The sequence below is a fragment of the Lethenteron reissneri genome, chromosome 34 (genome assembly GCF_015708825.2).
Source record: "Lethenteron reissneri isolate LAM-NWPU_2019-01 chromosome 34, ASM1570882v1, whole genome shotgun sequence".
Lineage (NCBI taxonomy): Eukaryota > Metazoa > Chordata > Hyperoartia > Petromyzontiformes > Petromyzontidae > Lethenteron > Lethenteron reissneri.
The window spans coordinates 12,444,853-12,459,502 of NC_083812.1; the positions used below are offsets into that span (position 1 = coordinate 12,444,853).

General features: G+C 46.0%; 1 protein-coding gene across 4 annotated transcripts; it reads left to right on the plus strand.

Annotated features, from left to right (window-relative positions):
- The first annotated feature begins 1,553 nt into the window (after nucleotides 1–1,553).
- On the plus strand, nucleotides 1,554–12,067 carry RNLS (renalase, FAD dependent amine oxidase). 4 transcript variants are annotated; one of them, XM_061565374.1, is made up of 7 exons: nucleotides 1,554–1,634; nucleotides 2,787–2,892; nucleotides 4,562–4,707; nucleotides 5,980–6,138; nucleotides 7,843–8,016; nucleotides 9,157–9,332; nucleotides 10,854–12,067. In XM_061565374.1, exons 1-7 carry the CDS (start codon nucleotides 1,628–1,630, stop codon nucleotides 11,025–11,027), a joined length of 942 nt encoding a protein of 313 aa, XP_061421358.1. In that variant the 5' UTR covers nucleotides 1,554–1,627; the 3' UTR covers nucleotides 11,028–12,067. The 4 variants fall into 4 exon arrangements, with proteins under 4 accessions (XP_061421358.1, XP_061421356.1, XP_061421357.1 ...); XM_061565372.1 differs by lacking the exon at nucleotides 1,554–1,634 and adding an exon at nucleotides 1,643–1,900; XM_061565373.1 differs by lacking the exon at nucleotides 1,554–1,634 and adding an exon at nucleotides 2,092–2,221.
- Nucleotides 12,068–14,650: the final 2,583 nt, after the last annotated feature.

Below are 14,650 nucleotides of genomic sequence, written 5' to 3' on the forward strand. Positions count from 1 at the left end.
CCTCGTCACTAACCCCTCTCACCTCCACTACCATCGTCACTAACCCCTCTCACCTCGTCACTAACCCCTCTCACCTCGTCACTAACCCCTCTCACCTCGTCACTAACCCCTCTCACCTCGTCACTAACCCCTCTCACCCTCGTCACTAACCCCTCTCACCTCGTCACTACCCCTCTCCCCTCGTCACTAACCCCTCTCACCTCGTCACTAACCCCTCTCACCTCGTCACTAACCCCTCTCACCTCGTCACTAACCCCTCTCACCTCGTCACTAACCCCTCTCACCTCGTCACTAACCCCTCTCACCTCGTCACTAACCCCTCTCACCTCGTCACTAACCCCTCTCACCGTCACTAACCCCTCTCACCTCGTCACTAACCCCTCTCACCTCGTCACTAACCCCTCTCACCTCGTCACTACCCCTCTCACCTCGTCACTAACCCCTCTCACCTCGTCACTAACCCCTCTCACCTCGTCACTAACCCCTCTCACCATGTCTTTAACCCCTCTCACCTCGTCACTACCCCTCTCACCTCGTCACTAACGCCTCTCACCTCGTCACTAACCCCTCTCACCTCGTCACTAACCCCTCTCACCTCGTCACTACCCCTCTCACCTCGTCACTAACGCCTCTCACCTCGTCACTAACCCCTCTCACCTCGTCACTAATCCCTCTCACCTCGTCACTAACCCCTCTCACCTCGTCACTAACCCCTCTCACCTCGTCACTAACCCCTCTCACATGTCCTTAACCCCTCTCACCTCGTCACTACCCCTCTCACCTCGTCATAACCCCTCTCACCTCGTCACTAACCCCTCTCACCTCGTCACTAACCCCTCTCACCTCGTCACTAACCCCTCTCACCTCGTCACTAACCCCTCTCACCTCGTCACTAACCCTCTCACCTCGTCACTAACCCCTCTCACCTCGTCACTACCCCTCTCACCTCGTCACTAACCCCTCTCACCTCGTCACTAACCCCTCACCTCGTCACTAACCCTCTCACCTCGTCACTAACCCCTCTCACCTCGTCACTAACCCCTCTCACCTCGTCACTAACCCCTCTCACCTCGTCACTAACCCCTCTCACCTCGTCACTAACCCCTCTAACCTCGTCACTAACCCCTCTCACCTCGTCACTAACCCCTCTCACCTCGTCACTAACCCCTCTCACCTCGTCACTAACCCCTCTCACCTCGTCACTACCCCTCTCACCTCGTCACTAACCCCTCTCACCTCGTCACTAACCCCTCTCACCATGTCTTTAACCCCTCTCACCTCGTCACTACCCCTCTCACCTCGTCACTAACCCCTCTCACCTCGTCACTACCCCTCTCACCTCGTCACTAACCCCTCTCACCTCGTCACTAACCCCTCTCACCTCGTCACTAACCCCTCTCACCTCGTCGGTAATCTCTCTCACCTCGTCCCTCTCAGGATCTCACCTCGTCGCCTTCCGTCTCCGCGTGCTCCCGCAGTCCGTGCCGCTTCCGCTTTCCCACGTGACCCTCGCGGGGGGGAGGGGTCGTAGAGGGGGGGGGGGGTGACACCGCGGGCCCTCCCCCGCCCCGACCATGTTGCGTGGGGAAGACGCCCGTGGGGAGTGAACGAAGGCGCGGAGCCGGCCATGTTGGGTGAGGAAAGCCTGCGGCGCGCTGACGGAGCGGTCCATCGCGGCCTTCACACGCTGCTCGTGAAGGGCTTTTAGGGGCGTGGCCGCTCGTGGCTCCGCTCGCTCTTGCTACCCCGGGCTGAGCGGGGAGGTGGTGGTGCTTGGTGGCGATGGCGGCGCGGGTTCTCGTGGTAGGCGCGGGGCCTGTGGGAGCGATTATCGCGGCGCTGCTCGCGAGGCGAGGGAGCGGCTGCGCGGTGCGCCTGTGGGACAAGGCCCGGGGCCCAGGTGTGTGTGCGTGGGGTCACTCTCCCGTCTCCATGGAGACCGCAGCCCCCACCCTTCCCGTCTCCATGGAGACCACATTTGCCCTCCCGTCTCCATGGGGACCACTTAACCCCTTCCGTCTCCATGGAGACCGCAGCCCTCAACCCCACCCGTCTCCATGGAGACCACATTTGCCCTCCCGTCTCCATGGGGACCACTTAACCCCTTCCGTCTCCATGGAGACCACATTTGCCCTCCCGTCTCCATGGGGACCACATTCCCCCTCCCGTTTCTATGGAGACCACATGCCGCCCAACACGATGGATGGCGTTCACAATAAAAGTATTGTCCCTTTGAGAGAGAAAAATATACATATCGTGATTATCGTTGCTTATGTTTAAGCACCTGTATTTAATTTACTGACTATCGTGAAGTAACGAAAACAAAAATAAAATATTTTCAGGTCCGTACGGCGTACAGCCGTTTCAATACGGGCATTTTTGTTTTATTTGTTCGTGTTTCTCCCTTGTGATGGAACTTTGTAGGATGAACGTTTAGATTTATAAGGGCACGGGGCGACCAATAAGGTCTGAATTGGTCTCTAATAAGGTAGGCATTGATACAGGGTTGACAGGTATGATATTGTATTTGTTTTACAAAACACTTTAGGAAGGATTGACTGCATCGTGGTTATGGACGTTATCACGTCTGTACTTTATTGCATTATTTAGTTGCGTCTCGTGTACCAGCTCGAGCGATATAAACCATAAAGTGACAGTGATTAGAAGTCTAATGGATGATTTTGAGTGAACTACAGTTAAACTTCGAATAAGTATTTTTTTATTTATACTGAAAGTACAAACAAGCTTAAACGCCATACTCTGTACTTGAACGTTTTGGTTTGCAGGTGGAAGAATGAGCACAAGTAGAAGCCCCAACAATGAATCCTGTTCAGCTGACCTTGGAGCACAATACATTTCTGCCACACCAGCGTATTGGCTGGAACATGAGAAGTATGCCATTCCTTCACACCACATCACACCGACTATCACACTGCCTCTTGCCATTCATCCGGCCAGGTGACTCAGTGGTATCGTGAGCGGCTTCCTGGTCAGTCCATAACCCCTCCGGGGTCAATGATATGAGTACCACGTTGTGGGTAAGTCACCAGTGGTTGTCCGATGGATAGCATTTGCCCCTGTTTCCGGAATGTGGAATTTCCACCACTGGCTCAGGGCTGTAAAAAAAAGGTGAGCACCACCACATTGCTCACCACCACATTGCTCACTTGAGCAGGAAATCACTCTGACGATTATGCGATGGAGTATTTATTTATTTTATGGGTTTACGTGCAATGATTGTCTGCAGTATTAAACAATTGGTAATTAAATATTTAATTTGTTTTCCCTAAACAGTGTAAAATTTTGGAAAAAAAATTTCACGAACATTAATTGTCTCGCACAACGAGTCTGTGTGCAAAATGTCAGCTCGATTGGATCACGGGAAGTGGGTTTAAAAACGACCGAAAGGTTTGCACGGTCGTAAGCAAGCAAGCAAGCACACAAGCAAGCAAGCAAGCATGCGAACTTAATATAAAGGATTTAAAAACTGAGAAAATCGTAACCATTTACATCTACAATTTGTTTTATGTATTGGTACGATTCGGTTCACAAACCAATTGTTTTGCCCTTGTGGAGCTTACGGGTAGAATTTAGTCTCTAGTGATACAAGACATGGGCAAGGCCATGGGTAAGGGTCATTCCACTGTGTCCAGATGCATTACAAACTTTAGACAAATTCTAGAATACTTTTATAACTCTAGAATGAGCTATTGCAGCTGTTTTTATCCCACGTGTCTATGTAATTTTAGATTATATTTCAAGCCTATGCGTTATATATTTCAATAGTTCCCTTATTTAGTCTCCAAACATGATTAATCTTCATTATTCTACAGGTTTAATATCTAACGTATTTTTTCATACACTTTCAAAACACTGGGAGTGATAGCATCGTGGATATATACAGAAAGTTCTCTACTCTGCACTGCACATTGGTTAGACGATTACACATAAGATTATATTTTTCCATTCATGTTATATGCGGAATATATTTATAAATGCTGCGTTGATAACATTAAACCTCATAAATAAGAGCATACCATTGATGCGAGGTGTATGATGTTAGTTTTGCATGTGGATGCTAATATGTGCATTGATAAAGTTTTGTTTGTAAAATGTAGGCAGTGACATTGCCAAGCGGTAGAGCGTTCGCCACTTCTTGCAAATGTTCACAGTTCGAATCTGGTTGCCTACCATTGTTAATCCTGCGGGTGTATTAATCATTAGATATTATGCATAATGTGCGTCACAGTGGACGTTAAAGATCCTCTGATGTCATTATAGCAGAGTAGGCCATTGCGTGCCATCGTCACAGTCCAAAATATCCGAAAAAATGTGTTACTCAATTGGGATTACACATAGAAACGTTGCCCTAATGGAAGACTAATGTTCACTTGCAAGCCAGGTGCCGAGTTCACTTTGTGTCACACAGGCACAGTTACCCTTTGTGATGAGACATTTAAGTGAGCGTCCTGTACATGCAAATATTGCGATGTATTATTAAAATGTACACTTTAAATATCTGGCTCAAATGTATAATCAAAGCATGTGTTTTTCTTTGGAGGTTTTACGAGGAGCTCCTAGATAGGGGAATACTTTATCCCCTTCAATCACAAGTCGACGGGATGAAGGAGTATGAAGAGAACATCCGGCACTTCATTGTTCCAGAAGGGACTTCTTCTTTGGTGAAATACTATCTTCAGGAGTCAGGTAACCGCTGTACAATGCTGTATTTGAAAGTCGCATTATCAGGCACTTAGCGCAGGGTGGGAGACAGAGGGAATTTCTGATGTACACCATGTTACAAAGGATGAGGGGCTTTACATATATATAAAATTATACATTTATAACACGCAGAGTTTTCACTAGATTTAAAGAATCAGAAGTGCGGAAAAGCACAGACAAGCGGGAAGGCAGTCAAAACCTGCCTCAGCAATTGCCCAAGCTCTGTGGTTCTATATTGGGGAGTTTTTCCAACTCCATTCATGAGCATTTTTACATGTGGGAGGAAACCGGAGTCCCTGGAGAAAATCCATGTGCGTGAGGGGGGCAACACTTTTCACCTGTACAGATGGAATACAGATGGGAATTAATATGTAATCAACTATATTGCAATACCCTGGAAAATCAGGAGATGGCGACCTCAATTCCCCACAACATCCTACTTTTTTCTGGATGTTGGGGGTCACCCATGAAACGCACCATCTCGATTAAAACTCTGCTTAGCTTCCGAGATACAACACTATCGGGTGGTTTCCGCGTGATTTTTACCTAGGCGATGTTAATCCATATCTCTCCGATGCATTTTCAGGTTGTACTGCGACTTGTTTAGCATTATTGTTAAAATTTCGCTCCACGTGCTGAGAATTAAAATATATATAGATTGCCTAACTACGTGCGGTGTAACCTGAAGACACAGTGCAGACCTATACAGTACAGCCAAAAAAACAGCAATTATGCTGGGATCCATAAAACAGCATCACATGCTAAGTCCACGAAGAATATTGTTACATTGACGAGAAAACGTGTACATAATCACAAACATCAAGTATTTTTATAGACTGATAAATGAACCTTATGGCGGGACCCCGAGGTCCCATAAGCCCCTGGCTCTCGCACAAACGACGTCATTTTATGTCTGTTGAAGGCAAACGATACGGCAATCCATTCCTCTCGGCGAGCTCTACACGATGCGCTAATCAAAGTTTGAAAGTTTTGTTTATGACTACGGCAATTTTGGCAACGACGGGTGCTTGGAGAAGAACGAGAGGATTGATTTCTGGTGGGTCGCGGCGTTTATGTGCGCGGTGGGACGGAGTCGCCAATAAATTAATTACGATTTTGATTTACGTTTATTCGGGACCCCGGGGTCCCGCCACAAGGTTCAAATATGCACTGCTAACTGTTGATGGGGATTACCTTGGGGTTATTTGATGCCTTGGCATGTGATAATTGCCTTGCCATCTCACTGCGTGTTGACAGGAGCAGAGGTGCTGTATAACCACCACGTGCAGCGAGTCCATCTCGGTGATGGGGTGGTGACGGTCGAGAATCGGGACGGCTCATCGGCCTGTGTCGATACTCTCATCCTCACCATGCCTATCCCACAAATCCTGCAGCTGCAGGGCAACCTGCAGGCCAGTACGTATCTCGGTTATACTCCATTTGATTAGATTATTTTACACAGGTAAGACAAATTCAGCCGTGAGCTGTTTTACAAGAATGACCCGCAGAGAACCTTGGTGGGGAAAAAAAATTACAGCAAATAAATCATAACAGCGCAGAGACTGAGTAGCAACTGCATTCAAGGAAAGCAACGTCCAACTCATGCACCATTCAAATAAACACTGGCAGATGATGCACATCAACTCTGAAGCACCAGGTCACACCAAGTCCATTAAGCACACATGCAGGAATGTTGTGCATATCAGAAATAGAGGACCAGATCGCACGGGTTTCGCTAATCACGTGCAAGGAGCGGGATGTCTTACATCAAGGAAATATTTTTCAAAGGTCAGGGAAGGGAGGCATGCAATCTATTACACTGCAATGTATTCATAATGTATGATTAGCGTACTTCTCTTAAGGTGGCTTCAAGTGGTTTAAAAAATGTTTAATACAAAAGTGTACATCCGTTATTAGATTACCTGTCTTCTGGCAGGAACTCGTATATTATACACAAAAGTTACGTAAAAGCTAGGGAAACACCGAATGCAATTTTTTTCTCATATCGAATACAACATAGTTTGAGTATGTGTCTAAATGGTAAGGTGGTTTTTACATCGAGCAAGCCATAACCCACATCATTGACCACATACCATGCACTCCACACCAGGGATGTGTTCCTGATTTTTGTTATCTGAAAAATAATAAAATCGTACCTAGATATAAAATTTTGGATAATACCAAGAAAATTAACTTTCATATTGATCCAAAAGTAAGACGTCACATGATTTGACAGCACTTGTATTTTGTCACTTTCATGCTTTTCCTGTAAAATGTGGTGGCATTGGGTGATGTCACTTGTTAGCACAGAGCCACATTCAGTTATTATACGATGTAAATGATCTGAAAAATCCGTAAAAAATGCTAACTTTTCCTTTAAATGTGAATTCCACTTTTTTTAAATCCAAAACTTATCCCTAATATGCAGTTATTTGTGTGGAATAGTTGCGAAGTGGTTAGAACACTGCGCTAAGAACCCATCAAGTTGAGTTCGATTCCTGGCCATAGCTAACATAAGTGGTGATTATCTGAACTGGTCTTGCCCCCCCGGGTTGATTCGGCCTTAATTGAGATGGAGCAGTGAAATAATTTACGTGCAAGTGCTGGGTGGATTACTACATCGCAAGATCGCGACAGGTGGCGGTGGTTTGGAGAGGCCTCCATCCAGCAGTAGAATTACCATGGATGATAATGTTTATGATGTAGTGCAGATGATCAACTTTGAATGCACACTTGTGTTCAGAATAACAGAATCAGAATATTTATTTATACTGGAGGAATCCAATGAGCTATAAAGCTCTTTTGTAGAGATGTTCAGTAGGGGCGGGTAAGAACGTTACAACAACAAACCAAACAAAACATGATAGTAGTGCAAAGTACAAGAAAGGTAAACAAATCACCCAAACACAAACAAATAAAACGAAACCATCCACCATCCTATCAGACAAAGCCCACTGAGGTATTCACTTATTTTTCAGAAGTGGCCTGGCCACAAATGATAGCTCAACAAAGTGGCTTATCATTCGGACATTTATAGCAGCAGATTTATGTAAATAATCTCAATGCATGTGTTCGCTGTAGTGTGCTGACTAATGGTGCTTTGTAAAACGGTGTTGTCAGTGCTGAATGCAGATCAACGCAGAGCCCTGGAGATGGCCACTTATTCCTCGCGGTTTGCACTGGGCCTTTTCTATAATTCTGATGCTGACTTTGAATTCCCCTGGACTGCCAAATATGTCTCGGATAACTCCGTCATACGTTACATCGCTGTCAACAAAAAGAAACGAAGTCAAGGTCAGGAATGTTGCTTTGAGTAAAAAAAAAATGCAATATAATCACAAGGCATCACATAGCGTGTGTAAATTAGCGCAACAATCAACCATGGCATCACTGCAACCTATGAAACATTCACTTCATAACGTGTCCGCTGAAGAATTTCTCTGCTAGACAGTCTTCTCTTCAGGTAAACATCTATAGGTTTACATTTGCACGTATTGAAATTAGAGCAACTTATGCCGATGTCACTCTGAGTATGCGGCTCTCCTTGCTTCTCTGCACACTTTTTAGTTTTTTTTCTTCCAGTTTTTTTCATGACCTTGTTTTCTATGCATATGTCACAGTGGTTAGTACACACTGATCCAAACCCGTTCTCTCGCAGCGCATTGCCGTGCCGCTTTCATTATCACGATCCACTTTCCCCAAATCGCAACCACATCGCTGACGTCCACCTCTACTTCATCAGAAATATCCCGGTTTGCCTTAAGTAATTGTGCCCAATTTCAGAGTTTCTAATCAGTTTTAATCATTATAATTTACATCTCAAATAAATGTATGATATATATCCTCATTTTCAATTTAATAATAATGTGCTTCATAACGTGCACAATATTTCATGGAAATAAATTGCCGTGAAAATGAGGCGCCGAGTCGTGCTCAGTGTCGCTTGCAAGCCAGGCAAGCGGCCGTAGTGGTCCTTTGTGTCGAGAGGAGGATGTTGTGAGTGGCGCTTCTGTGGAGAGCTCTACCTTGAACTCTAGTGCAGGGCAACGGGGGGTGTGTGGATGAGGGAAATGAATAACACTCAGAGGCTATTTTAATGTCCCACATGTTTTATTGGCAATTAAATGTACTATCATGTTTGCCAATTAAGCACAACCTGATCATAAAACAAATGAGTTGAAAGTGTGATGGTAGGTTCTGCTGTGTACACGGTGGCTCTGTGCTCACATGTATTTCAAATCTCATGTCTGATCTGATTTTTCCATTGAATGAGGAATGTTCAGAGTTTGAGTATTATGTCAATGGTGTATACCATGAAAAATACCATCTATACATTTCACTGTTTTCAGCACTGCCCTGTTGCAATGGTCGTGAAGTGAACGTCACTATTGGCTGTGTGCCCTGTGCTCCCTGCATGTGCAATGCTTTTCACAGAATGTGGTTCAGTGGGCCCTTCCCTGGTGGTCCACACGAATGTGGCATTTGGACAAAAGTACGTGGATGAAGATGTGAATGTGGTGCAGCCCTTCATTCTGGCAGAACTGAACAGGCTCCTGCCCGGGCTGCCTCAGCATGCCTACGGAAAGTGCCACAAGTGGCGCTATTCCCAGGTAGGCCAGTGTCACACTTTTCAGAGGAGGACGCAATGGCTGCTGTTGATTTTTTTAATTCGCTTGGCATCTGTATTAAAAAAAACATTTTAAGTTGACGGTCAAACAAAAACTAATGTGAACAATAACTGGAATTTTAAATAAAATCTACAATAATACCATAAATACGGTTTATAATGGATGGGGAAAAGGAAGGAGGTACATGGATACATGCTATCATTACATACATAGGATGGTATTGATATATAAAGTTGTGGTGGGTTGGATAGGATGTGGCATGACACTAACACAAAACAGATCCTTTGTGTAAATAACACTGTTCGTCTGAAAACAATTATAAAATGTAATTTATAGCAGGCCCCCGTGATGTATAGTGCAGTTTCCAACTACTATTCACACCATCTCTTTGGCCGCTCTCAATGTGCAATGAAGGGCCATTGCCTGAAGCATTGGCAATTGTGTGCATGTCTTTCCCTTTTAAGGCCGCAGTGTTGTTGATGAATCTGTTTGGTGTTAATCGTGCTCATGCACCATGGCCAATGCAGAATCAACATCGCCAAACGATTTATTTAGTTACGACAGTCGCACTCGGTTCTGCCAGACCGAACGGGTGGACCTCATGTGGTTTTCTCAGTTGGTGGCAGCCAATGGCGACGCGGCAGCAGGTCTCGGGAGGTTTTGCGGGAGAATGGCGATGCCAACATGAGCTCCCCATCCCAGGGAGTTTGGACGAATCAGGCGCCGGACTGATGCGCTTGCGCGCACAGATGGTGCAACCGTTGCGCACTCTACGGAGTTGTTCCCACAACATTTCTCACGTCTTATCAAATTGAAATTTGCAATATTGGGAAAAGTGGTTGCATTAAGTTTAACGTTGTATCTTTTTGGTAGTACAAGATTAAGAGAATGAATAAGCACCCTTAACAACTCTCACTGCTGTTAATTTTAAGAGCACCTTATAACATTGTGGTAGCGTTAGTTGTCTGCATTTGTCTGTTTTAAGTTATTAACGTAATTCGCGAGGGTATTATAGTACACATTGCAGCACACAGTCAATAATAAAATATGCATTTTTTTTGCTTTAAAGCGATATTAGTCTCAACCTTTATCACGGTAAAAAAAAACACTTCTAAATTCTAACATCTGCCTGATGATGCTGGTTGTAACAGGAAACGTACCAAATTGTTAAATGTGTGTGGATCGCTCTCCAACATGATTGGTGGTGTTCCATGGCGTACAAGTTTGTTCCCGTGACAATTTCATTAATTGACTGTGTCGGGTGGGGGAGGGTTTACGACACACATTTTACTCACGCGATCCCATGCAAGAATCAATTTTTAATCACCTTCACATTGTAACGTAGTCCCAGCTTGGTTTGTTTGGACGTGTGAAGCCGTATGTCCCTATGCATTCCGTTAGTGCCAGAGGACACATGCTTTGCTGACACAACATAATCGCTAGCGTGATTGAGGAGAATACGCTTCACAATCGAATTAGCATTGCATTGTTGATGTGTTTCAGGTGACCAGGCCCGTTGGTGGGAGCGCAGGACATATGGTTCTGAGTGCGGAGCCTCTCATTCTGTGTGCAGGAGACGGTTTCACTCATTCCAACTTTGATGGCTGTGTCAAGTCAGCCCTCTCGGCCGTTGAGGCTTTTAAATCTATATTTTTAGATGGAAAGTCTGGACATTAAATACCCACATGCTGATGTTTTCCATTAAGAGATGTCAGATGCAATTTATTCTCTGGCATAATGTCATGGAAACCATTGCTGTAACATCTTCTGCTTTTTTGATATCCGCAGTACAAGATAAGCTAAAATTGTGAATTTAATGCAATAATATATATTTTAACATTTTTAGGCATCCAGCAAAGAAAATTCATTTTATGAAACAATAACGTGGTTCAGCCTGATTTTTTTATGAACGAAAATGGTACGTTTGTGCATTCTTGCACATTTCACAAATGCCTTGCATGTATTACTTTTCCCAAATCTAAACGTCCATCGTCATCATGGTAGACATGCAATGTGATGAGCAGGATCTCCCGAAGGTAGTGGCCAATGTCGCATGGCTATACAACCGTGGGGAGCCCTTGTCTAGATCTACGGAAATCAGGGTAGCCTCAGAAACCAGTGGTATCCACAGCAGAGCAGCGGCACTGGAAACTCATAATCTCACCATAGGGTGATGAGAATCTATGAGGTCAACAGCATCGGAATCTTACCCACCGCCTGCCATTGCGCCTTGGCTTGAGCCTTAGTGAATTCCTGTGTGGTTTCCAATGTCACCAATATTGGTAAGGTTTCCATTGCCAACCCGGGTTCCTCGGTAGCTTTAAAACGTGAGTAAGCAGACCCTCGTCATAGCTGGGTTATGTATGTATATGTATGTTGAACTTCTTTCACACTGTACGTAGCCAACCGCGATAATCAGAGGTGATGATGATAATATCACGTAAAGGAAAAAATTACATTAATTGAAATTTGAAGATAATCAGATGACCAGTAAGGTTTGAACAAGGTCGGCACACTTGAAGTAAAGATTCTGATTGTGTGAGTGCTGTACCAAGTGGTCTTTCTGAATTTCTCGTGCCAGTTTTTGCTGTGATTTCTATTTGCTTTGATTGCTGTCCTTTTATTTTATTTTGGTGACCCGGGTCACTCTTGCAAATGAGACCATTGTTGTGTATTCATCTCTTACCTGGTTACACAAAATAAACTTGAACCTGATGTTTTTTTTTTAAACAAGGTTGCTAAGCACAGAGCCAAAGGGCCAAGCCATCAAGCGGTTAGCAACAAAGAGCACCATTAAAGCCGTGATAGATACAGAGTTAATACGTTTCGTGAATTTAACAAGGTTATAATAAAGTAAGGCATGCTTGCTTGTTAAGCGGCACGTGGTTATGATTGGTATGGGTTAGTGAAACGTGATGTACTCGTGTAAGCTGGACTCTGTTTCCTACACGTTGGGTTTGGTACCAAAGTGGACATCGTTGCCACTCACAGAGGCCCGAGGGAGAAGTGGTTCAGACACTCCACATTATATAACTATGGGAGGCAGACACACATACACAAAACAACAACTAGTGCAGTCCCCAGTTAATACTCGATCGCCACACTCTACACTATATATAGAGGAGCACAAGCGCTAGTCTGCCTGTGGTGTACTGCCTGTCCGGTCCTTGGATGCTATGGCCCAGATGTCCAGACCTTCAGGGGTGGCGTGGCTCTCCTGGAAGAGTCGACAAATAATAAATAAATAAAGAGCGGTGACGGGCCAATGCCTCCATAAGTCGATTACTGTGTTCTGCCACCAGTCTTCTGGTGGCAGATGACATCTTCTTTAAGAGACCATGAGATGTCCTCCATATTATATGAATATATAATGACTAAAGAATAACTAACACATTTATTGTAAAATGTGCTTTTATTATCCAAGAAAGCCACACTAAAGTCATGGACTCTTTTTTCGGAAGGCCTGCAATGAGTGTTTACTTTAAGATGTTTTCAGACAATGGTGAGTGTTTATACGTGTGGGAGGAAACCAGCGCACCTGGAGACAACCCATGCTCACAAGGGGGCAGGTCACGGTAACACTCAGACACTCAGCCACTCACCACACTGCAGGTCACAGTAACACTCAGACACTCACCCACTCACCACACTGCAGGTCACAGTGACACTCAGACACCCCACTCACCACACTGCAGGTCACGATAACACTCAGCCACTCACCCACTCACCACACTGCAGGGCACAATAACACTCAGCCACTCACCCACTCACCACACTGCAGGTCATGGTAACACTCAGACACTCACCCACTCACCACACGCAGGGCACAGTAACACTCAGACACTCACCACACTGCAGGTCACAGTAACACTCAGACACTCACTCACCACACTGCAGGTCACAATAACACTCAGACACTCACCCACTCACCACACTGCAGGTCACAGTAACACTCAGACACTAACCCACTCACCACACTGCAGGTCACAGTAACACTCAGACACTCACCCTCTCACCACACTGCAGGTCACAGTAACACTCACCCACTCACCCACTCACCACACTGCAGGTCACGGTAACACTCAGACACTCACCCACTCACCACACGCAGGGCACAGTAACACTCAGACACTCACCACACTGCAGGTCACAGTAACACTCAGACACTCACTCACCACACTGCAGGTCACAGTAACACTCAGACACTCACCCACTCACCACACTGCAGGTCACGGTAACACTCAGACACTCACCCACTCACCACACTGCAGGTCACAGTAACACTCAGACACTCACCCTCTCACCACACTGCAGGGCACAGTAACACTCAGCCACTCACCCACTCACCACACTGCAGGTCACAGTAACACTCACCCACTCACCACACTGCAGGGCACAGTAACACTCACCCACTCACCACACTGCAGGTCACAGTAACACTCACCCACTAACCACACTGCAGGTCACGGTAACACTCACCCACTAACCACACTGCAGGTCACGGTAACACTCACCCACTAACCACACTGCAGGTCGCAGTAACACCCACTCACCACACTGCAGGGCACAGTAACACTCAGCCACTCACCCACTCACCACACTGCAGGTCACAGTAACACTCACCCACTCACCACACTGCAGGTCACGGTAACACTCACCCACTAACCACACTGCAGGTCGCAGTAACACTCACCCACTCACCACACTGCAGGTCACAGTAACACTCACCCACTCACCACACTGCAGGTCACGGTAACACTCACCCACTAACCACACTGCAGGTCGCAGTAACACTCACCCACTCACCACACTGCAGGTCACGGTAACACTCGCCCACTCACCACACTGCAGGTCACAGTAACACTCACCCACTCACCACACTGCAGGTCACAGTAACACCCACTCACCACACTGCAGGTCACAGTAACACTCAGACACTCACCACACTGCAGGTCACGGTAACACTCGCCCACTCACCACACTGCAGGTCACAGTAACACTCACCCACTCACCACACTGCAGGTCACAGTAACACCCACTCACCACACTGCAGGTCACAGTAACACTCAGACACTCACCACACTGCAGGTCACGGTAACACTCAGACACTCACCACACTGCAGGTCACATTAACACTCACCCACTCACCACACTGCAGGTCACGGTAACACTCGCCCACTCACCACACTGCAGGTCACAGTAACACTCACCCACTCACCACACTGCAGGTCACAGTAACACCCACTCACCACACTGCAGGTCACAGTAACACTCAGACACTCACCACACTGCAGGTCACG